Below are 24990 nucleotides of genomic sequence, written 5' to 3' on the forward strand. Positions count from 1 at the left end.
TAAGTGCCTAATTTCCATTGAAATCAAAGGGAGTTAGGCACCTAATATTTCTAAAAATCTGGCTCCAGACACACAGGTGCTTTTGAAAATTCCACTAGAGACTTATATGCACTTTTAGGCACCTAAATACCTTTCAAAATCTGGCCTTAAGTGCCTACATTTCAATGAAAATCAATGGGACTTGAGCTCCTACATGCCTGAGTCACATTTGAAACTTGAACTTAAGCTCTTAAATCACTTAAATACTTTGAAAATATTACCCTAATTCTAAACTTTAGATATGTTTTTAAGACATCATAGGAAGATTGGTACCTGTCCATTTCTTCTGTATTTTTGTTTCTTTAAAATATTAAATAATGCCTTGCTTGACCTCCCTTCTTGGCCTCTTGGCTAAGATTAAATATAATAATGACATAATATCTGATATGCTCCCTGTTGATGTGTAAGGGGATTATACCATGCATTACAAGGAGCATTGATGTCACATAACAGGGCTTCTTCCTCTCTAGATTCTGTGATCCTTCTGTACCTGTAAATAGTGACACATTGTAACACGATTGGGGGCTAAATAATGAGCAGAATAAGGCTGATTTTTTTCAATTCTGGTCTGATTTCTTCTTAACTGTATGCGGCCTTTTCTGCAGTAATTTTAAATTTGAAGTCTAAATCTGATCCATTTATCAAATACTTTGCACAGCAGGCACAGCCTAATACTGTAATGTGCTGTTCTGTTATGAAATAGACTCACAGGAATTGTTGTGCTGTCGTGCTGCACGCCACACCAGCATAATGTTTTGTATTTTTTAGACCAAAAACAAAACAAGTTGCAGACAGGACTTATTAACACTGGTTTCAAATCTTTTCCTTTATCAGGGCCTGGAAAGAATACAAATATTTGTTAATGGTATTTTCCATGGACATCTAAGCAGAGAAAGGAGACACAAGACAACAGGTGAAGTTAAGACAGGTAGTTATTCCATGGTCTGTGTGGGGGCTCAAGTGTCATCTTTGCCCAGATGAATCTCAGCTATCATGGTCTCAAGCAATTAATCCATCTGGCTGAGATAAATATCCACTTAGGGATTTTGTATTGATCTCATCTAAAGCTGCACTGGGGAGAGGGTATCAGCTGAGCATCTCTGTTTATTAATTATGTAAATATCGAGGAAGCGGTTAAATGCATTTGCCTGTTGGCTTCATTTTGACTTTTTATTTGTTTGTTTCATTTCAAAAAGGAAAACTAGTTTGATCTCTCTAACAAAGACAGGAAGATATTGAGCTGAATGCTCAGCTGGGCCATGTTCCTGTCAGAGCAGCTGAGAGGGTGAGGTAAGGTGCAGTTAAACCACTTTTCTGTCCCCTGATCTTAGGGCCACTGGAGGCTGAACTGCTCTGCAGTGTAACTTAGAGCGGGCTATGCACTGCTTTACATTCCTCCAGCTGCAGGGGTCCCATAGTTATGACAGTTTTAGACTCCCTTTAGGGCAGTAAGTCTGTCTGCTATGGCTGTTTTTCAACCCTCCAGATCCATTCATAGTTAACATACCCAGAATTTCCTTGGGAAACATCAATGAATGGGAATCTACAAACCAGTTAGACCAGAGGTGGGCAAACTACGGCCCGCTGGCCGGATCCGGCCCGTCAGGGCTTTGGATCCAGCCCGCAGGATTGCCAGCCCCACGCCGCTCCCGGAAATGGCCGGCACCACGTCCCTGCAGCCCCTAGGGGAGGCAGGGCAGAGGGCTCCATGCACTGCCCTTGCCTGCAGGCACTGCCCCCCATAGCTCCCATTAGCCAGGAATGGGGAACTGAGGCCAATAGGAGCTTCAGTGGAGGTACCCACAGGCGAGGGCAGCGCATGGAGCCCTCTGTCCCGTCTCCCCCAGGAGCCGCAGAGATGTGGTGCCGGCCGTTTCCGGGAGCGGCGCAGGGCCAGGGTCAGCAGGGAGCCTGCCCTGTCCCCGGTGTGCGCCACTGCCACCCTGAAGCTGCTCAAGGTAAGCGGCGCCGGGCTGGAGCCTGCACTCCAAACCCCTCCTGCAACCCGCACCCCAACCCCCTGCCCTGAGCCCCTTCCCCTACACTGCACTCCCTCCTGCACCCCTTTCTCCTGCCCCAGCCCTACATTCATGGCTCTGCATGCAATTTCCCCACCCAGATGTGGCCCTCAGGCCAAAAAGTTTGTCCACCCCTGAGTTAGACTCAAGTGGCCCAGTTTTATCTCCACTGCTTTCCAATAAGTGTCTGAGTTTCAAATTTGCACCCTTGTACGTATCTGCAGAATTCTAAAACAATTGATTCTAGTCAAATCTTAATGCAAAAAACCTTTAAGAAGTAACCAACCTGTTAAAAAGCTTATCAGAAGGCCTGCAATAATGCACCCTAAACAGCCCACAGCGCTGTAGTAAAGGTAGGACAAGGAATACCAGGTATCTGCCAGTTGAGGCCTATGGCAGCACAAGAAGAGAGGAAGAATAAGTTAGCAATAATTGCCAGTGACTTATAAATGTCTTTCTATGAAGGATAAAAGTATATTGTCTCAGATAAAAAATCATTTCAAAATAACAGAAGTAATAGACAGCTCTCTACATAGATAACTGCATACACACAACATCAAGAATAGAATACATGTCCAGTTGGTTGCATTAGTGAAGTATGCATATATCTGCATTGGGTCCAGATAGTACTAGCATTTTAAAAAATAGTTTGCTTCTGGATAATGGTCACTGCTAGAATTGTGTGTGTCACAAAAATTGATATGGTCAAGTGGCTTTATGCTTGTCACTCTCTCCTTTCCAAGTAATGATAAATACAGATAATTTAAGGTCCAGGCCTTTTGTTGGGTGCAGTTAATTAATGCTAGATCCACAGTTTCAGACCTTTTAGTCTTTTAACCAGCCCCTTATATTTTATTTATAACTTCCCTTCACACCTCTTCTATATTACAGATATACCCTAACATGTTTCTGGAATCATGCTAAGATGGAATTGACTTGTGTCTGCTCAGTTAGTCTCTTAGTAATACATGGTTTGGCCTTTTCTTAACACTAGCTATTGAGCTGTGTGTATCTTGAAAGCGTTCCTGTTAGTTGAAAGTGTTCCTCTTTAAAACTTCCACTGAAGTCAATGGATAGCTTTCCCATTGACATCACTGGGCGTTCAACAGGACCCTAAGCAAGGCACAACATGGTAACTCAAGTGATACTAAAAAACTTTTCACAAGGTGGACCACATCATAGATCATCTTATGGACATCCTCCCCCGACACCTACAAATTCATAATCCAGGAACATCCCTGCAGCAATCTGATTATAAGACGGGGTTGCCTGCAGTAGCCAGGGACTTGACTCCATAACCCAGGAGGTCCCTACCTGTCCCATGTTCCTAATTGTTTACATAGAAAAGTAATATTAGGGATGTATTTAGTGTATTTTCAGCTGTTTTTCTTGTTATGGAGCACCTGGAGGAGAACTTCCATCATGTGACCAACGAGCTGTCTGGAGATCATCAGAATACCCTCAGACCCCTGAAGTTTCATGGAGCACAGTTTGGACAGCACAGCTGAAGCCCAGACCTGATGTTATGCAGTAAGTACCTCTATAGAACAGAATATAAATTTCAAAAACTCACATTGTGACAAAACCACACAAAAATCAATGGAAAATACCTGATTGGAGGGAGAGTAGGAGCCAATGTAGTTATCATCTCTGTGTTATTAGCTAGAATGCAGTTGGCTGTTGATAAGTGCAGAGGGCGGGCCTTTGAAGGTTGTGCTGGGTAAATAAAAGCTCCAATAGCAACCCAAAATGCTATGGTGATCCCAGTCAATAGGCCTCCTACGGCACCCTTAATTAAAGCAAGATATATTATTAGAGAGAACTGAAATATTTCACTGCACACATGAAATCAGGTGATAATGGCTTGGTCCTGCACTTGAAAACTCCCATTCACATCAAGGGTGCAGAATCAGTCCTTATTTGGTAGAATGGGTCAAAAATAGGACTGGGGCATTGTTAGTACAAAAATTTCTCCTACTTTTTAATTGAAACTTGAAATGTTGTCATAAGTTTGAAGTCTGAAAAATGCTGACCTTCTCTATTATCAGCTGTGACAATGAAACAGATGGGAAGAATTCAAATGAAAAGCCTATTTTCCTGCATGCTGCACACTGAATGGATAAAACTAGCTTTTAAACCCACTACTGAAAATTTACTTGGAAATGATCCTGCTTGCGCCCTGTAAAAACTAATATTCCCATGTGAAGCTCCTTCATAGTGATTACACTTTTAAAGTGAACATTTTATCATGGTATAAATACCTTCCTGCAGCATACTGTTTATTCTTCACTGCCTCTTCTGAATAGATGTTAGCTGAATTATAAATATAGCTAGAGGGAATTATACTATTTTTGTCCGTTTACTGCCCTATTTTGTTGAGGGATTTAATTCAAATAGGGGGTGGTTGCCATTAGACAGTCAACATTTGCCACAAAGTGATATCTGAGCTACCAGAGTTATTTCCTATTCTAAATGTAGGGAACTGTTCTCAGTGAGTGATGGTAATTGGCAAATGAGGAGTTTGTAATGGTGGCTGAAGCTTTATTCAGCCAAAATCTAAGTTAAGTAGATTTGACTGTAGAGGTTATAGTTACACTTTCTTCATGCTGAATTAGAGTTATATGGCCCTTTCATACATGCACAGTCATCCCACATCTATGACTATGGAAACTAAGCTCTATAAATGATGTACCATTGACTGACCTGAATAGTCTATAATGGTAGAATCCACCCAGCATAGATGGATCACACAAGGCCACTGGAGTCCCCATGCCAACCTATTCTCAGGAGGGTGATGTGGGGTAAGCCGGGGAGGTACATGCCACATGTACCCAAATCTGAAGTGGCATTAGAACCCCCCACATAGGAAGTGCTATGAGTCAGCAGTTGTAATTACAGCCTGTGAACAAACAGTAGCTACACAAGGGCTACTTCATAGCCTGAAGCCACACGCCCTTCATAGTGTAGGGGTGGGGAGGGGTCTGAATTTTGTCAATAGTTTTCTGAACAAGATCCAAACTGCAGGAGCATTGATAAATGGGGGATAGGTTTGGACTAATCTCTAGTAAGAAGCCTCTAAGCAGGGCACAGAATCGGTGGGGCTAGGGCTGTCATTTTGTTCTGTGTTTGTACAGTATCTAGCACAATGGTGTCCTGGTCCTTGACTAGGGCTCCAAGTGCTACAGTAATAATTATTATTATAGTAATAATAATAAAAGGAGGATCATATAAATGAAGGACCAGCAAGTGGAAACTCACTGAGACAATGATGGGCACCTCTTACCTTCCAATTAGCACAAGGAAACACAATTCCCAGTGTAAATAATCCTAGCATGGGCCCCCCACACATGCCATGAATGCTGAGTGAAGCCTGTTGAAACAATGCACAGGAGAAATTTTTCAGGGCTAATCAATGTCACTTGATATATCCACAGTCTCATTCTTATAACACCTTTTTATGTTCTCATTCCAAGGCATGCAGAGCTCTGATTTCTGTTTTGTAACATGTTAATGGCAAATGCATCAAATTCTAATGTCAGTATATTGTTAAAGAAGAAACCTTGTCATTGGTATTTTATCTTTTCAATGATAAAGTTTTTGCAATGATTGCCCTTGTTATTTTTGTTACTGGTCACAGAAGTTAATTTAACACTAACGTGGCAGTAGCACTACATATATTAAGCTGGAACTGCATGTCAGAAAGGACTCTAACTTGCTCCCATTTACTTTGGTTGTGCAGGATTGCACCCAACAAGCAGATTTCTTCACTAAATGGATTTGTAAAGCACTTATCCTGCCAGGAGTGCTTGATATTATTATAATTTATAGTCTGTTTATTAGTTATACAACACAATTTATCTTTCACAGAAAATATGAGTTAATAGAAGAGAGAAACAGGGTACAAGATCAATTTTCTTTAGTTGTAGAGCTCAGTGAGTCTCTCGATATTTAAATACCTGGACAACTCCTCCCAGAAGTGATGCTGCCACAGCCATGGAAGTACACAGCACTCCAAATACTATGCCTGAAAGAGATTAATGATTAGTATTAGCAGCAGTTACTAGTGCATCAGTGATCAGTGGTCTGGACTTCCTCAAATTGCTCTGCAGCGCCAAGATTTTTGTTTTTTAATTGGGTTTATTGTTCTTTCTCATCAGCTGAAAGATCAGGCAGAATGAAGGAATTTACATTGTGGGTTTTGATGTTTAAAGGGAACCATATTTTACTGAAGTATTCAACATCAGATCCTGATATCTCTTTAACAAAGCAGCAATAAATAGTTAGCATTAATTTGAAAATCACGACTCTGTGTGAAAAGGAAGAAAGTTAGCGAAACAATAGTCTTCTCCAATGTTTTCAGTTTGTTCAATTTTTGCATCTGACAGTCCTTTCTGTATAATTGGTTCCTGACCACTGTCCTATCTCATGCACTAGTATGGCAACGCTCTCAAGCATTGCTCGGTGTGGCACTCACATGAATGTTCTTCTCAGGTTCTTCTTTGAATGTTTAAAGTAACAGCAGCTGCAAAGCTGAAACTGAGGAGGTCACAGGCAGACAAATGGACAGAGATGAAGGGTCTGAGTGTGTTTGTGGTGTTACCCTATATGGGAACTTAATGAAAATCTGTAGGAGAGCAGCAATATCCATATAAATATTCTAAATATGTTTTTAAAATTAAACACATTATTTAAAGGATGCACTGTCAGAAACTTGATTTTTTTTATATATCAACTATTCAAAAATATCAAGCTGACAGTGACTCTCTAAGAGAGATAAGGTGGACGAGGTAAAATCTTTTATTGGACCAAATTCGGTTGGTGAAAGAAACAAGCTTTCAAGCTACACAGAGCTCAAAAGCTGACCTGAAGAAGAGCTCTGTATAAGTTTGAAAGCTTGTCTCTTTTACCAACAGAAAATAAAATAAAAGATATTATGTCACCCACCTTATGTCTCTAATATCCTGGGACCAACACAGCTACAATAACACTGCATAGTGACCCTCTAAGAGAGGCTAGAAATGATTTATAGCTGCCATTCTGTGGGGATCACAAATGAGTTTTCCTTGAGCTTCCCCAGTGCTTTCAACATTAAAACTTTATTAAACTTTTTAAAGGAGTTTGACACAGTCGCTTGTTCATATACATAAATGCAGGCTTTCATCCTACAAATAATTAAGCACATGTATAACTTTACTCGTATATCATGATGAAAATTCACATTAAGAGAACAACCCTCTCTGGCCTCAATCCTGTAAACAGTTACATGAATGCTAAAATTCAAGCACATGAGTAGTACCATAGACATCAATATTGAATACTCCACAAGAGTATTCGCTTTTGTTCTCATAATGTGAATTTTTCATCATGCTACATGAAGCAAAACACTGAAAACTTCTGACACGGCAACTGGCAGCATTTTAGAATCAGAGAATCATAGAACTTGAAGGGACCTCGAGAGGCCGTCTAGTCCAGTCCCCTGCACTCATGGAAGGACTAAGTATTATCTAGACCAGTGCTTCTCAAAGCCGGTCCGCCGCTTGTTCAGGGAAAGCCCCTGGTGGTCTGGGCCGGTTTGTTTACCTGCTGCATCTGCATGTTCGGCCGATTGCAGCTCCCACTGGCCGTGGTTCGCCGCTCCAGGCCAATGGGGGCTGCGGGAAAGGCGGCTAGCATATCCTTCGGCCAGTGCCGCTTCCCGCAGCCCCCATTGGCCTGGGACGGTGAACCACGGCCAGTGGGAGCCGCGATCGGCTGAATCTGTGGACACGGCAGGTAAACAAACTGGTCCGGACTGCCAGGGGCTTTCCCTGAACAAGTGGCAGCCCGACTTTGAGAAGCAATGATCTAGATCATTCCTGACAGGTGTTTGTCTAACCTGGTCTTAAAAATCCCCAATGATAGAGATTCCACAACCTCCCTAGGCAATTTATTCCAGTGCTTAACCACTCTGACAGGAAGTTTTTCCTAATGTCCAACCCAAACCTCCCTTGCTGCAATTTAAGCCCATTGTTTCTTCTTCTGTCCTCGGAGGTTAAGAAGAACAATTCTTCTCCCTCCTCCTTGTAACAGACTTTTATGTACTTGAAAACTGTTATCATGTCCCCTCTCTGTCTTCTCTTCTCCAGACTCTTGAAGCATTGTGAGCAGAAAATAGGTTAGCAAGGAATTCAGCATTATTAGATTATTCAAAAACTCAATGCAATACTAAATTCTGCATTTTACTTCAGAAAGAAAACAAGGATGCTGCAGAAGTCATATACACCTTATTTATTAAGTCACCGTGTTGGTTACTTTATATTTACTAACACCTTATTATAAGCTAATGATATCAGGACCTCATTGCATAAATACCCTGAGCATTCAAAAACTGCTATTCTGTGTTGATGTATAGAGAGACAAAGGGGTCTTGACTAGAGAAAAGAAAATATTTTTGGCATTATGATAAATACGCATGAGTAGAAGATCCATCTACTGTACCTACATAAACCTTTGCTGACCCAGGTGCTCATTTTTTCAGAGAGATTTGGAAAACGGTACTTGACAAAATCCTCAAATGTTACTGTTGCTAGAGCATTTATGCTTGCAGCCACAGTGCTGTAAAAACAAACATTTTACAATAATGTAAAATTATGATCATATTAACAGAAATAACACCCCCAAATAACATTATGCTAATATAAAATGTGCTTGCCAAAATATTAACAGCTGAATCATATTGTTTATGATCTATCTTGAACATTTCTTGAAAAGACTGGCTGATTAGCAATTATTTCTTTGTTTTATATATTAATAGTCATTAAGCTGTCATTCTGTGGGTATCACTTGATATAATTGATTAAATGACTACAGAGTTTAAGCCCCACAACTGGGACTTATTGAGACTAGCAAAATCATGAGCACATGCTCCTAGTCTCAGACTGGACCAATGAGGGATGATGACATTGGAACCGTTCCCATTCCTGCTGCAATCATGAGGGGCCTTTCACTTATGCCACTTTCGGTGCTTGCTGAGAACAAGATAGAAGCACCCACTTAATACACACAGTATCAAATCCTCCACTTGCCCAAACTGCACAGACCTTTTCCATGTTCTCAAAAAAGTCAAAGAAGAACATTGCTATGTTAGCATTCAAAGGGCATGAAATAAATAGTGCTGATACCATATTTTTCTGCAAAACATCATAACGAGTTAAGTCCAATTTGGCAAAATTCTCCAAAGAATGTTTCATTTCACGCTATCTAATACATCCATCTATTCTCAGACCATATTGCTCACAACTATAATAGCTCCTCCTTTCACATATTCTGTGCCAAATAAGAACAGTAATTACTCAGGTCATAATTTTGACACCCTTGCTCATGCTGAGTAGGACTTTACTTAGCCAGTAATCCAGGGGAAATTGTTGTTATAGGTATAGCAGCAACAGTATGTTAGGTTCTTTGTTCCTTCATCAGTTATACCCAGGCAAATCCATTGGTGTTAGCTTGCACAAAATAGTTATTAAAATAATAATACGAATTAAATCATATTCAGTTACATCTCCCTCCACAAATACTATCATTCATTTCATTGTTGTATTGTATAGCACCAGTAATGTGCAGAGTGGTTGGTTCCACACTCAGTTAGACCCATGCTACCCTACTGAGGTCAATTTTCACAAACTAATGACTAAAATAACTTGGTGGACATAGAAAATGTGTTTTGAGAGTTACTTTTAGCAATGGATTTTTTTTCTTCATGCTGTGGAAGAATTTGAGCTCGTAATGGGCAAGGACCTCTTTGAGTTATACTGATGTAAATCCACTGACTTCAGTGGAGTTGCTCTGGGTTCACATTGAAACTGATCAGAATCTGTCCCAATGAGGTTACTTGGGTGTAACTTATGCCTACGAGTAGGATAATTCACATCCCTTTCTTAAGGCATTACAATTAACTTAGTATACTTACTGTACATCTGAGAAATATCAATTCTCTTGGCTCACCTATTCCGAGATAGGGAATGGAATTGGTTTCATATGAATCAAGACAGTTGTGATCCTGACATGACTGTGCAGGGAACAGAAGCATGAATGTGGTAATTCTGAGATGGCTTTTATGAGCTTGAGTTTGTGGCCACTCTGCCTGCTGCAAATCTGGACTTCAACCTTCCATCTCTTTCTAACTTTCCTTTGAACACTGATGTTGTAGTTGCTACTGCCTACAAGCCAATTATTATTATCCACTACCCAGCACAGCCTGAGGGAGAATGATTTCTCCAGACAGATTTTTTTCTACTTTGACCATGTAGTTACATTATTTTCATAGTTGCTTTATGTTGAGCCAGGCTCACTGTTGTGGCCTCCATTTGGTTGCCTAATTGTACAGTTGTACCAGTCAAGTCAAATAAAAGGGATGTAAATCTTCACGGCTGCATTAGCTCAGCAGGCTGAGTTTCATTTAAAGAGGAAATTGATATTTCGCCCGTCTTTCCCCTCCCTTGTTTGTGTTAATCATGTGGTTCTTGAACGCGTTTGAAGGGGATAGGAAAATGTAACTGCCAAAGCATACTCGGGCTCTAGCAGGCGTCTAATATAGAAAGACAAACCTCTGCAGCATTTCTTAGCTGGGACGAGGGAAAGACAAATTCTGCTGCATTTTCATGTTTAACATTTTGATCAGGGTTTGGTTCTTTGATGGACTGTTGGTTTTGCCAACATTTGCATAGTCAAGGCAGGATATGCAATGGCACATATTAGACATAACACAATTTCAGACACAGACCTGAGGGTTCCGCTGAATGCGCATGCAACAAAGAGTCCGGGGAGTCCTGCCATTGTTGAAAATATGTCCATAACAAAATAAGGCATCAGCTAGGAGAAAATAAACACACAGAACAAGAGAGGATGTTAACTGGGACATTTTCTGGACTCTGCAGATGCAGTAGCTACTTCTGATCAGATTGCAATACAAAAACAAGGAGTTGAACAGAAATCATCGTTCAGCCACCTCAATTCTAACTGATAAACCACACACACACACATAGGGTGACTAGATGTCCTGATTTTATAGGGACAGTCCCGATTTTTGTGTCTTTTTCTTATATAGGCTCCTATTACCCCCCCCCCATCACCACCACCCCCTGTCCTGATTTTTCACACTTGCTGTCTGGTCTTTGTTTACATACACACAAAAGAGAAACCTTTAAGCTATACTGAACCAATACAAAAGTAAGGGAATATTTGACTATGGAATAAATTAAAAACCTAAAATTGATATGTGGCACAGGAAAAATTAACAGCATTGTCATATTGTAAAGCCCGATTCAGCAAGGTACCTGCCTAGATGTAGGCATATGAACAGTCCCATTGACTTTGCACATGCTTAAGTGCCCTCTTGAATCAGGGTCTAATGGATATCTTTCCATTTACACCATTAATTTGATTCTATACCTGATCAGGTGCTGAAATGAAACCAGCAGTCCAAGGATCGCAGTTCTTAAAATGGGCATACATCACCAAGCCTGAAAAGACTGCACACACTAGGATTACCCAGAGTCCCACTAAATTAAGGTACAGTGCACTGAAAATAAAGAGAGAGAGAGAGAGAGAGAGAAATTTATGTCTAATTCAACACAAATATGGCAAAGTCATTACTGGCTACCCAAGTTCTTCTCCTATATTTCAAGAAACTCCACTGAAAATAAATGATACCATCTCTTCATTTCTTGGCTTGTGTGAATGTTGAAATTTTGGGGGAGCACCAATATTTTGAAAAAGTGAGGTATTCACTATATCTAAGGACAAATGTAAAGGAGTGAATTGTTTTTGGTGCAGATTCAAAATGAACCACAATTCTGATAATGTCATGAGCTGGAATCGCTCTAGGGCAATCCTTACCTATAAGCCTTTAAAAACTGATTTAATTTCTCAAAAGTTGTTTCAGTTCTGCGTTGAAGTCAGATGGGATATTATTTTGTACTGAATCTGGCCCATTTATAATTTCACCACATAAATTAATCTGTATTCCCCTTCAGCAATTATTTGAGCTACACATGGATGACAGCATTCCACTCTTGGGGTTTTCTGTTGTATTCCTGTGAGGTCTTACATAATCTATATTGCATTTTGACATTGCCCTTCACTGACTTCCTAGCCATGGCCAAATCCAATTCAAAATTACACTCCTGAATTTCAAAACTCTCTACGGACCCTGATACAAAAGACCTCTCTGACTTCTTAGCCATCTATCCCTCCCTCCTCCGGTCTCAGTCTCCCAAGTCAGTGGTCACACTTCCACTTGCACAGCCCCATCCCGCTGAATTCTCTCTCCACCTCCCACTGAGACACTTTGTTACATTTTTTTTTCTTTTAATCATATCTTAAAACTTTATTTTCTTCCCAGCCCTTGAAGGAGCATTTTGAGATCATGTGTATTAAGGACACACAAAATGTATATGGAAGTGACAGTGAATAACGACGTGGTATTGTGTACAGCCTTGGATCCTCACCCTGTGCTGTAATAGGTTTTCTGCCCCAACGGTGAATTTGCATTGAATAGCACTATGTTACTGTAAAAAAAAGATCCCTCCCTTTTTGTTAGATAGATGGGATTTTAGGTCTCTACAAAAATATGCTGTCTTGATTGTATTACCATGTGTGTCATAGGTAGGGATGGGTGAACTGATTTTGGACAAAATAAGACCTAATCTGAATCTGTGGCTGTTGCCAAAACAAAACCTAAATCTTTTTATGGCCTGAGAGGGTTTGAATAAGTTTCCCTTCTCTCCCCTTTTTCTTATGAATGGTAGTTGGTCTGAAAGCCCCTCTGCTGAGTTCTGCTGCTGCTACATGTAAATCTTGTGTGTCCCAGGACTTGGTATTTGATGCCAAGGGTGTATTTTGGGATCCACTGCTCTAGAATGTAAGGGACCCTGTTGCTGCTGCTTCATTTAATTTCCCCTGAAGCAAGTTGTCCAGAGAGGACTATGGAACGTCCTCCAAATGGAATTCCTGTCATGGAAGGAGGATCTGCAGCCTGCTGCCAAACAAACTTCTCTCCTTCCACTGCTGGAGAAAAATCCATAAAGCAGATCTTTGAAGATAGGCATTTTGTTTTAATCAGGGAGGGATTGTCACATGTAGATCTGTGGGAGTAATTTGCAACAAATAATTTATGTAATGAATTTAGGCTCTTTCTGATTGTGGAACTTCTAGACGTAGATTGTGGTTTCTTTAAATCTCTTTGTTCAGAATTATTTGAAGAATAATATGTGTTCAAAGTCCTTATTTTCTAGGTTGGGTTGATAAATATTTGACATTTGAGAGATCTGAGTTGTGTTGTTCAGTTGTGACAGGTCAAGTGAGGTCACATGGTATTTGTTCTTTTCCGTACTGAATAAGTGTGTAGGCACTTCTTGTGCAAATACCTGTCCATATGAATTTAACATTTAGCTTGAATGAATGATCATGGGTGTGATTTTGAAATTCACTTCCTGCAAATTTTTGTCAGGAAAACTCAGAAAGTGAACATCAAAATGAGTATGATCAAAGTTAATTCATTTACAAAGTCAAACATTTGAGCAAAATCTTTTTTGCATTATTTAATCAGTTCTAGGAACTTGGGAGTAAAGCAAATTCATGAAGATATTTGAATCTTTTGATATGTTGTATGTCTTATGTACATACTAGTTGTGTTTTTAATGAGACAGTTTATTGAGATATTTATACATTAAAAAGATTTTCCATTTTTTTCAAGAATACTGTAGATACCAATTGTCATGTACTTCTGTACCAGATATGGAGTGGTCACAGAGCTTCCTTTTGAGCAAGATACACACCGGATACACACTCATCATTACATCCCTTAATGCTCTGCCAGGTATGGCTGAGGTTTGTTTAAATAAGGCATTTTTACACACAGTGCCACCTAATGGCTGAACTTGTAATACAGTTTACCATTCCATTACACCAATGTAAACTTTTTAATAGGATATACAAACCACTTTTGAAGATTCACTTTGGGGCAAGTTTTCAAACTATTACTCCAAAGTTTAAATAGTTTCTTACTCCATGAATAGTCCCAAAGAGCATCAGGACTACTCAGTACAACTCTATGTGAAAAAAGGTTTCAGAATCTCGCCCTTAGATGTTTAAATCTCTGTTAAGTTGCCCATACCGGGGTTCCTGTGTATATTTGAAAAAATATTAGTATAGTCCCATAGAAGAAGAGTTAGAAATAAAGTACAGTCTGATTATGAGAATAGTTTGTTCATTCTTGACACTAGACAACTTACAGTTTAGCTTGCTTTTCTGATTTGCAGGAAATGCATCTCTGTATTGTGGACTGATTAACTCCATAGATTCCTAACCACGTAAAGGTTCCCCCAATTGCGATTGTCCAAAAGGTGTGTCGCCTTAAAGGATCTACATCAAAGCTACAAGACAGAGAGGAAAGTAATTCAGCTTCACTCGATTAAACCCAACATTCAGACACAATAGAGATATGCCTGAACCAAAGGTCTAGTTTCCAAACCCCTGAGCTTTGAGGAATACCAAAAGATCTGAATCTGTAGTTAGGACACTTCTCTAAATCAGACATGTACTGAGTAGGAAATGCTCAGCTCAAAATCATCATTAAACAGCAAAGCTTGTGTGTCTTTACACTGCTAAAGAAAATATCTAATCACTGTGTTATACCTCATCTATACTGAAACTTATCTGTGTGACAAAGTTAGCCTTATATTTATTGGCCTTGCACCAGTCACTAATGGTAACAACCACACAAGTAAGTGGTTGTGCCCCCCCAGAGGTCCATCTCGTTTGGTATCCTGTTCCCAGCAGGGGACAATGCCACATACTATACTTCAGACATAGAAGCCCTGTACTCCACCTAATTACTGTGATCATACTATCACCATATATTAGCCCAGGAAGATAAATGTCTTCCAGAGTTAAACTATTAATTAGCTTATGCCTTAAGGTTTATCACCCTTGTAATTTTATCTTAATAAATATAACTAAAGTTAATCTTATTTTTATTTGTACAACTTCCTTCCCTTTAGAGCTCTGTTAATTTTGAATCCAATAACTGCTGTTGATAAAATACTACACTTAGTTTTTTTTATAAAAGCACCATTGTAGCTGCTGCTAGTTTCTACCAGTGTCCTGCTGTGATAAGTAACTCTTCAGTTGCTAACATAAACAGCTGTCATTGGGAGGCCAATTCAGCACCGCAGGCACCAATGGCAGCTGTATTAGCTACAGTGGCAAGTGTATTTCAAATAATGTGGTATTTTTAAAGATGGGGAATGTTAGGATGTGTGAAAAGGGGGTGGGGAATATCCTAGAAAAAGGTCCATAGGGAGATAAACATAAGGGCTGAAATTCTGGCCCTTCTGAAGTCACTGGTAAAACTCCCATTGATTTCAGTGCGGCCAGGATTTTACCCAAACACGTTAGGAAAGAAAGGAATGAGAGTTCTTTATGGAATTCATAGAACATCCCAAGAGCTGGATGACTTGAATAAAGCTTAAATACTTTACAGCAGTGGTTCTCAACAAGGGGCATGCGTACCCCTGGGGATATGCAATGGTCTTCCAGGGGGGTACATCAACTCATCTAGATCAGTGTTTCTCAACTTGGGGGTCATGGCCCCAAAGGGGGTCACTGGATGGGTTTAGGGAGGTCACAAGTGCAGGGCCAGCAAGCAGGGCAATAGCCCAGGGCCCTGCAAAGCTATTATATGCTTCAGCCCCAGGTGGCAGGGCTCAGGTTTCAGATGCCTGAAGGAGGGGTACAGTAGTTGGGAAAGGTTGAGAACCACTGACTTAAAGCATGCTACCTTCTAAAGCATAGTCAATCTGCAATAGTTTTATTGAGGAATAAGAACCACTTATCATCACAGAAATTAACTCTTAATATTATTATTATTATTAATGTTTAAATGTAGCTTAATGCCAGTAAGGTTTTTTATCTGAAATGTGGAAAAAACATAATGAGAATTACAGGCACCGTTTATTTTGTGCTTACTCAAATACTGCTAGGCGCGATCCATTGTTGGCATTCTCCCAGATGTTGTTAGGTCCTCCATTCTGAATAGTTCCTTGAATCAGAACCGTTAAGAAACCAACCACCATGACAACCAGTTGAAATGCATCTGTCCAGACAACAGCTTTTAATCCTCCCTAAAACAATGAGAAACTGTATATTTGCATTCTTCCTGTTGTTGTTATTTGCATCACAGTAGAACTTAGAGTCCCCAGGTCAGCTCAGGGCTTTGTGTTAGGTGCTGTACATCCAGGGATGGATTTCCAATTAGGCACAGTAGGCACGTGCCTAGGGGTACTGGTGTTCTAGGGGTGCCTTACCTCTCTAAAACTGTGTGCAACATGAAGGTCAGCTGTAGGTGGGCAGAGGGGCTGAAGAAGCAATGCCTAGGGGCACAAAGGTGTAAATCTGGCCCTGTGTACAAGCACATAATCAGAAACAGTTCCTGCCCTAAAGGGTTTACATTCTACTTCTCGGATAAAGGATGTATTATTTTACAGATTGGGAACTGAAGTACAGAGAGATTAAGTGACTTGTTCGAGATCACACACAGAAGTGTGTGGCAGAGCCAGGAATTGAACCCTTGAATCCCAGTCCAGTGCCTTATTCACAGGACTATCTTTCCTCCCCTGTTTTGTGTTAAGATAATAGAAAACTCCATGATGTGGAAACTGAAACTAAACTAGCCAATTTCCTTTGCTTTTTATAGTCATTTCATATTCTGGTTATCACGCACTAGCACAATATTGTTTTTGGTTTTTTTCATTTTCAGCAGTGGATAGGAATATTTAATTTTCAATAATTGTATTATTGAAATAAAAATAATAATGGAAACATTTCTATTAAATTCTGTAAATCCCTACACCAAAAAGTCCATATTTTAGGCCTCGGGTTATAGGCAATGTCCTTTTAAATTATTTTGAGTTTGGAAAGAAAATGATTAATCTTCTTAATTAGAGTGTATCCCTGATTTGTGTACAAATTGCATCCCTAATTAAAGAAATTGACTATCAGCTATGTAAAGTGGCTGCCAGCTCATGGCAGAAGCCATTTTAGGCTCTGCCTCTTGCCACCAACCCTCACTCCATCACTAGTTCTTCCACCTAACGCCTCCCACTGAAAGTTATATTCCCTCCTCCAGCCCCGAAGTCCTTCTGGCTTCGGCTTCATGCTTAACTGTCAAACGTTATCCTGGTCGTCTTGGTCCCAGACATCTCACCCACTGACATTCCCCCAATGACAGGTTCCCTTTCCTTACAGGCTATCAGTATCAAGGTTCAAATAGGGACTAACATTTTCAAAAGTGCCCAAGTGGCTGGGGGCTTAAGTTCCATTTTCAAAAATACATTAAGAATCAATGGTACTCAAGCCTCTAAGTCACTTACGTGTTATCCTTGGTATCTACAGTATACTGGTTCTCACTGTCTACTGCACAATGAATCCTCAAAGAGTAAATATATCTGCTCACATGCAAACCATCATGGGTGTTCTCATGATACTCTCACTCAAAATCGAAGTTCTTTATAAAGCCTGGGATCAGTAGGGTGAGTTCATCCCAGGTTCTATTCCTACACTTTTGGAAGGAAGTTATTCCAAGGATGAATTTGTCCCCTTACCATTTATAAATTATAGACTGAGAAACATAGTCAGGGAGATCGTTATCTTCTTCCCAGAAGCTTTAGTATGGCATGAAAGTTTATCACTTCCTTCTTTGAACTAAAAAGTCTTGGCCTTGGCCTTAAGCTATCTGATTTAAACCTTGAGACATTCAGAGTGTGGAATGAAGATATAAAGCTGTTTGCTTATTCCCATAAAAAGTACAAAAATAGATGTAATACTTAAAAAGATTGTTAGCTTGCCAAACGTTTCTATGTTTACTAATGCAAACTTCAGTCATTCTAGCTATAATTAGAAATCCTGTTTCTATTACTTTTCATCTGAGTAGCGTTAGCCTTTAACATCATCTGTATTTAAACCTTTCTGCTGTGTTAGTTACATACCAGAGTGCAGTAGAAAGTGCAGACAATTCCCGTTGCAAATACAGAGCCCCAAAGATTAAATCCTGTCACTGTAAAACCAAAGAAAATCAAATTGGTAGTAAAACAACAGGTGCAGTTCATCAGAATAACTTAGATCCTTTTACTCCAGCAGGATAGGAGTACTTAGTAACTTTAATTTTTGGTTCCTATTTGAAGCTCCTCTACAAGATAAGGACTTCTTGACTTTGATGTATATTGTTTTGATTCATTGCTTTCATTTTGTTGCCTTCTTGCAAATTGTGATTAATTGCATTTCATTTGTGTGAGAGTAATCATTAAGTTCAATACTGTTGTAAGGCCAAATCAAAACTATTTCCATGAGACATGTGGAAGATCTCACGGTTGATAGAATTAAATATGTAGTTGTTCTAGAGCAATGATTTCTTAGTTCTCTTTTTCTCCAGATTCCCTGAGTAATAAAATTTGCCTTTATGAAAAATTTTCCTTTGCGATTAATAATATCAACTAAAGTAGAAGTTCTTTAGAGACTCCCCAATGATTCAAAGAGGGAGAACAAAATTCTGCTATCAGATATGCATGCAGAACTCCCTTTGATGTAACTGGAACTGAAGTAATTCAAGTGAATTTAACATCAAAACTGTAGGGCCCATAGTGAACTTAGGTAGGGTGAAACTCCCTGTTCATAGTGAAATAGAATAAAAATGCTAAATTGTTTCACTGCCCAGTGCACAAATTGCAATTCTGTGTACAATTAAGCCTCATCTATAGGGGCAACCCAGGTCCCACTCATGCAACTGAATCAGTCTTCCTAGGAACAGAATTAATTGGTTCCACCTTGCAGGGTATGAATTTGGGGGTAACTCATACCCACATAAAACAGAGCCCAGTTCCACTGGGAAATGGGTTGGATGGGACTGGGACAGGCCAGTATGGAGTCAGATGATGCACCACTGCATGGGTCCTCTGGCATCCCCCAACTCCTATCCTCTCTTTATGGACACATTGGGCTGAAGTAGCCTCTGACGGCACCATTCCATGGCCTGTGTGGGAGGATTCCTTTCTTTCCATGGAGATAGCCAATACGCAACACACACTTAACAAACTGAGCGATGGATCCCTGATTTACAATGGTTTTAGCACAAAAACTGAAGAACATGGTATTCAATTGTCGCTACGGGGAAACAGGGATTGGAGTTACACTGGAATTTGAAAGAGATATGTTACAAAAAACGTTATAGGATCTTTATCATTGTTCAGGACCTCAGTTTTAAATCTTCCCTAAAACATGCCATGATCAGCAGCATAGAGCCACTTAGAGCTATGCAAGGGCATTGGAGAATTGCCACCTGCTGTATCAAAGACACCACAATCTTACTCTTTAACCTTCCTGCTGGCAGTTAGACAATTGAAAAACTTCTAGATAGAGAAATCTCAGTTTTATTCGCTAGAGATTAAGGATGACAGCAGTGTGCGGTCAGAAGGGGAAGAAAGAATCAAAGTACACAGCACAGTATTGGATCATCACCTTGTACTGAGCACTTTGCCAAGATATTGAGCAACTGTTCAGCACTCATCTCCTCAAGTTACTCTTTAGTATAAACTAAAATAGAGCAGGTAAATGACAGACTCCTGCTGGTGTACTGACACAAGGGAGGCGGGCGGGGGAGGTAGCAAATGTAGAGCTACTAAAATGAAGGCACAGAACCTTTTATAAAGCATTTGGTTTTTAATCTGTCTGCTTCAGTTATCCTGCTTGTGTTGTGACAGGGTTGATTGGTGTAGGCATGTACTTTGGGCTGGAAACTCACCTTGGTTAAGAGCCAATGCTGGAGCATAAACCACTACTCCAGTATAAAGAATCTAAAGGAGAAAAAAGGTCATGAAGAGTATACTTGAAAAAAACAGCTGATTGGTGTCTGATTAGAGAGGATCACAAAGCTAACCATCAGATCCAAAGGCCCCCAAACTATGGGGAAATGTGGATGAGGTTCTGAACTTTAAGGCTTTCTGTCCCTAATCTCTACAAAATCAAACTTCATTTCCTTTTTTAACTCTGTACTTATGCATACATCAACAATATCTATCTAGTTGTTTTTAATACACCTATGGGTTTGGTGTTTAGGTGCCATAAAATATTAAGCAGATAGAGAAAGTCATACCTGGGGATGTGAAACCATATCAACACAGTGACACAGAAATAGCCTCGCCTACTCATGTTTAACCTGGGTGACTGTTAATATCTGACAGATTCTATAGAATCCTTTCCATAACTGGCTAACTTTTTGCTAACTGAACAATTATAAGCACAAATAATGACACTGTGGAGCGGGGAAAAGAAAAGAGAAGTAAAATATTGAACTCCATTGCAAAGGCTCTAATATTAAATGACTAGAATTTGTTTGGAAAACAGTCTCCTGAGAAGCAAACATGTATACCTTCCACACATCTTTTCCTATTTGTTCAGTTAAAATAATTGCTGCTACTAATAGTTTTAAATCCTTTGATGTGATTGGAATAACAGAGACTTGGTGAGATAACTCACATGACTGGAGTACTGTCATGGATGGATATAAACTGTTCAGGAAGGACAGGCAGGGCAGAAAAGGTGGGGGGGGTTGCATTGTATGTAAGAGAGCAATATGACTGCTCAGAGCTCCGGTATGAAACTACAGAAAACTCTTAGAGTCTCTGGATTAAGTTTAGAAGTGTGAGCAACAACGGTGATGTCGTGGTGGGAGTCTGCTATAGACCACCATACTAGGGGGATGAGGTGAACAAGGCTTTCTTCAGGCAACTAACAAAAGTTACTAGATCACAGGCCCTGGTTCTAATGGGGGACTTCAATCACCCCGATATCTGCTGGGAAAGCAATACAGCAGTGCACAGACAATCCAGGAAGTTTTTGGAAAGTGTAGGTGACAATTTCCTGGTGCAAGTGCTGGAGGAACCAACTAGGGGCAGAGCTCTTCTTGACCTGCTGCTCACCAACAGGGAAGAATTAGTAGGGGAAGCAAAAGTGGATGGGAACCTGGGAGGCAGTGACCATGATATGGTCGAGTTCAGAATCCTGATGCAAAAAAGAAAGGAGAGCAGCAGAATACGGACCCTGGACTTCAGAAAAGCAGACTTTGACTTCCTCAGGGAACTGAGGGGCAGGATCCCCTAGGAGAATAACATGAGGGGGAAAGAAGTCCAGGAGAGCTGGCTGTATTTTAAAGAATCCTTATTGAGGTTGCAGGAAAAAAAACATCCTGATGTGTAGAAAGAATAGTAAATATGGCAGGCGACCAGCTTATCTTAACCATGAAATCTTTGCTGATCTTAAACACAAAAAAGAAGCTTACAAGAAGTGGAAGATTGGACAAATGACCAGGGAGAAATATAAAAATATTGCTCAGGCATGCAGAAGTGAAATCAGGAAGGCCAAATCACACTTGGAGTTGCAGCTATCAAGGGATGTTAAGAGTAACAAGAAGGGTTTCTTCAGGTATGTTAGCAACAAGAAGGTGGTCAAGGAAAGTGTGGGCCCCTTACTGAATGAGGGAGGCAACCTAGTAACAGAGGATGTGGAAAAAGCTAATGTACTCAATGCTTTTATTTGCCTCTGTCTTCACAAACAAGGTCAGCTCCCAGACTACTGCACTGGGCAGCACAGTGTGGGGAGGAGATGACCAGCCCTCTGTGGAGAAAGAAGTTGTTTGGGACTATTTAGAAAAGTTGGACGAGTACAAGTCCATGGGGACTGATCCACTGCATCCAAGAGTGCTAAAGGAGTTGGTGGATGTGATTGCAGAGCCATTGGCCATTATCTTTGAAAACTCATGGCGATCGGGGGAGGTCCCAGATGACTGGAAAAAGGCTAATGTGGTGTCCATCTTTAAAAAAGGGAAGGAGGAGGATCCGGGGAACTACAGGCCAGTCAGCCTCACCTCAGTCCCTGGAAAAATCATAGAGCAGGTCCTCAAGGAAACAATTTTGAAGCACGTAGAGGAGAGGAAAGTGATCAGGAACAGTCAGCATGGATTCACCAAGGGCAAGTCACGCCTGACTAACCTAACTGCCTTCTATGACGAGATAACTGGCTCTGTGAATGAGGGGGAAGCAGTGGACGTGTTATTCCTTGACTTTAGCAAAGCTGTTGATACAGTCTCCCACAGTATTCTTGCCAGCAAGTTAAAGAAGTATGGGCGGGATGAATGGACTATAAGGTGGATAGAAAGCTGGCTAGATCATCGGGCTCAACAGGTAGTGATCAATGGCTCCAGGTCTAGTTGGCAGCCGGTATCAAGCAATGTGCCCCAAGGGTCGGTCCTGGAGCCAGTTTTGTTCAATATCTTCATTAATGATCTGGAAGATGACGTGGATTGCACCCTCAGCAAGTTTGCAGATGACACTAAACTGGGAGGAGTGGTAGATACGCTGGAGGATAGGGATAGGATACAGACAAATTACAGGATTGGGCCAAAAGAAATCTGATGAGGTTCAACAGGGACAAGTGCAGAGTCCTGCACTTAGGATGGAAGAATCCCATGCACTGCTACAGACTAGGGACCGAGTGGCTAGGCAGCAGTTCTACAGAGAAGGACCTAGGGGTTACAGTGGATGAGAAGCTGGATATGAGTCAACAGTGTGCCCTTGTTGCCAAGAAGGCTAACGGCATTTTGGGCTGTATAAGTAGGAGCATTGCCAGCAGATCGGGGGACGTGATCATTCCCCTCCATTCGGCATTGGTGAGGACTCATCTGGAGTACAGTGTCCAGTTTTGGCCCCCCACTACAGGAAGGATGTGGAAAAATTGGAAAGAGTCCAGCGGAGGGCAACAAAAATGATTAGGGGGCTGAAGCACATGACTTATGAGGAGAGGCTGAGGGAGCTGGGATTATTTAGTCTGCAGAAGAGAAGAATGAGGGGGGATTTGATAGCTGCTTTCAACTACCTGAAAGGGGGTTTCAAAGAGGATGAATCTAGATTGTTCTCAGTGGTAGCAGATGACAGAACAAGGAGTAATGGTCTCAAGTTGCAGTGGGGGAGGTTTAGGTTGGATATTAGGAAAAACTTTTTCACTAGGAGATTGGTGAAGCACTGGAATGGGTTACCTAGGGAGATGGTGGAATCTCCTTCCTTAGAGGTTTTTAAGGTCAGGCTTGACAAAGCCCTGGCTGGGATGATTTAGTTGGGGATTGGTCCTGCTTTGAGTAGGGCATTGGACTAGACGACTGCTTCAGGTCCCTTCCAACCCTGATATTCTATGATTCTATGAATTGTTTGTATCTATACCTTGGCTCTCACACTGATTCACTGTGTTGATCTTGGGCAAGTTGCACTCATTTCTCTGTGTTTGAGCTTCCCCATCTGTGATATGGGGATGTTACTATTTATTAACCACCTTCATGGAGGCGGGGGTGGGGGACGGGGCAGCTGTGGGGACTAGTGAGTCGATGTTTATAAAGTCGTTAGCATTTATAGGGTGCTATGTATCACTAAGTATTACTGTATTGTTAAGTTATTACTCCCCTGAGTTGTTATCTCTGCTCTGATTAGAGGTCAATCTTCACAGAAACAGTATGGATTTGAAAAAATATTACAGCTTTACTGAAATTCTCCTCTACCTCTTGCACTGACTGATTTTACATAGGCTTTTTGTCGGGAGAAAGCAAGATTATTGGGTTGAAGTAGCTGGCGCTTATTGCTCCTACTAAGTAACTGGAGGCAATGTATTTGATATGCACAGATTACATGCCTGTACTCCCAACAGCTTCCTCAGTGCGTTCGTTTCAGTGTCATCTCTGCAAGATATAGGAAATACAATAGCCCTGGTGTATTGGCTGTTTGGCCCACCATCCCTGCACAGCTTCTCTGTACTGCTCACGGTGTGCAGAGAACCTTGCACCTTGGTGAATTTTACCCTTTGTTGGTAATTCAGTGACATTCGGGGACTGTGTTTTGATGATTGCTTTTGAAAACCTAAGTTAATTCATTGTAAGTGCCTTAGTTTCGTTTCCTCATCAGCCGGTTGGATTACTAAAAAGTGGGAAGACATCTTAAAGAGGTTAATTTAGTTTTGTAAAGTACTTCACTAAACTTCAGTCCTATAACAGAGGCACTGTTCTAAATATAGCTGAGGTTCCTAGCATGTACCTTTGGAGAGAAAATACCAGATGGCAAGCTGCTCAGCTGCAATTATGGTCCTTGTCCTCCTTCATAGCCACAGCTGTATTGTGTATATAGATTGTTTTGTATTCGTGTGATTCACATATAGTTGTGGATGACTTAGAATCCTGACTATGTACATGCACTGGGTCATCTTGTTAAAGAAAAAAAAAATCAATCGCCTTTAGCCTTCTTCCAAATGAGCTGAGCCAACTACCAGAGGGATTCTCAGGTGGCTATTTAATGTGGCTAGATGAATTGCCACTTTTTGCAATCAGAGTGGTGCAAAGAGGTCAGAGCATTAGCCAGAATCTACCTACTTATCTCAACCAAATCACACTAATTATCTTCTGGAAAATCTAGCTTGAGTGATTGTTTTTAGGAGCTTGTGTTACAAATCTTTCAAAGAAAAATAAAAGTGGCTACCCAGGAAACTTCAGAGGTCAAAAATAGTCTTTTAAAACAACCACTTTGCTAACTGCCAAACAGCAGAATCAAGTTTGTCTGCCGCAAATGTGCAGAAGGGATGATTTCTGTAACAAAAGAGACCATGTGCTGGAAATGCACCTCTTTTGGCTGCATAGAGATGTGTTGTTAAGTTCACCACAAAGGTGATTTTAGTCTGTTTTTCTGACTGCGCAAGATGTGGACTTGAAAGTGACTGACTTTTCTTTGAGAGAAAGTAGATGAAAAAAAAATAACCCCTCCTGAGATTGGAGCAAGAATGTTTGAACCATGTGGGTGCAAAATTGTGTCCA

The 24990-nt window shown here is 40.7% G+C and overlaps 1 protein-coding gene across 1 annotated transcript in view; it reads right to left on the bottom strand.

Annotated features, from left to right (window-relative positions):
* SLC5A12 (solute carrier family 5 member 12) overlaps positions 1 to 24990 on the bottom strand; it is a 33168-nt gene that overhangs the window by 4549 nt on the left and 3629 nt on the right. The window contains exons 3-14 of the mRNA XM_034770093.1: positions 19891 to 19942; positions 18083 to 18150; positions 16065 to 16219; positions 14330 to 14470; positions 11487 to 11616; positions 10819 to 10907; positions 8539 to 8651; positions 6014 to 6081; positions 5341 to 5427; positions 3668 to 3846; positions 2344 to 2447; positions 749 to 876 (exon numbers count right to left, since the gene is read on the bottom strand). Of these exons, the coding sequence (XP_034625984.1) occupies positions 749 to 876; positions 2344 to 2447; positions 3668 to 3846; positions 5341 to 5427; positions 6014 to 6081; positions 8539 to 8651; positions 10819 to 10907; positions 11487 to 11616; positions 14330 to 14470; positions 16065 to 16219; positions 18083 to 18150; positions 19891 to 19942 (1314 nt within the window). The remainder of the gene's footprint in view (positions 1 to 748; positions 877 to 2343; positions 2448 to 3667; positions 3847 to 5340; positions 5428 to 6013; positions 6082 to 8538; positions 8652 to 10818; positions 10908 to 11486; positions 11617 to 14329; positions 14471 to 16064; positions 16220 to 18082; positions 18151 to 19890; positions 19943 to 24990) is intronic.

The sequence above is a fragment of the Trachemys scripta genome, chromosome 4 (assembly GCF_013100865.1).
Source record: "Trachemys scripta elegans isolate TJP31775 chromosome 4, CAS_Tse_1.0, whole genome shotgun sequence".
Taxonomy (NCBI): domain Eukaryota; kingdom Metazoa; phylum Chordata; order Testudines; family Emydidae; genus Trachemys; species Trachemys scripta.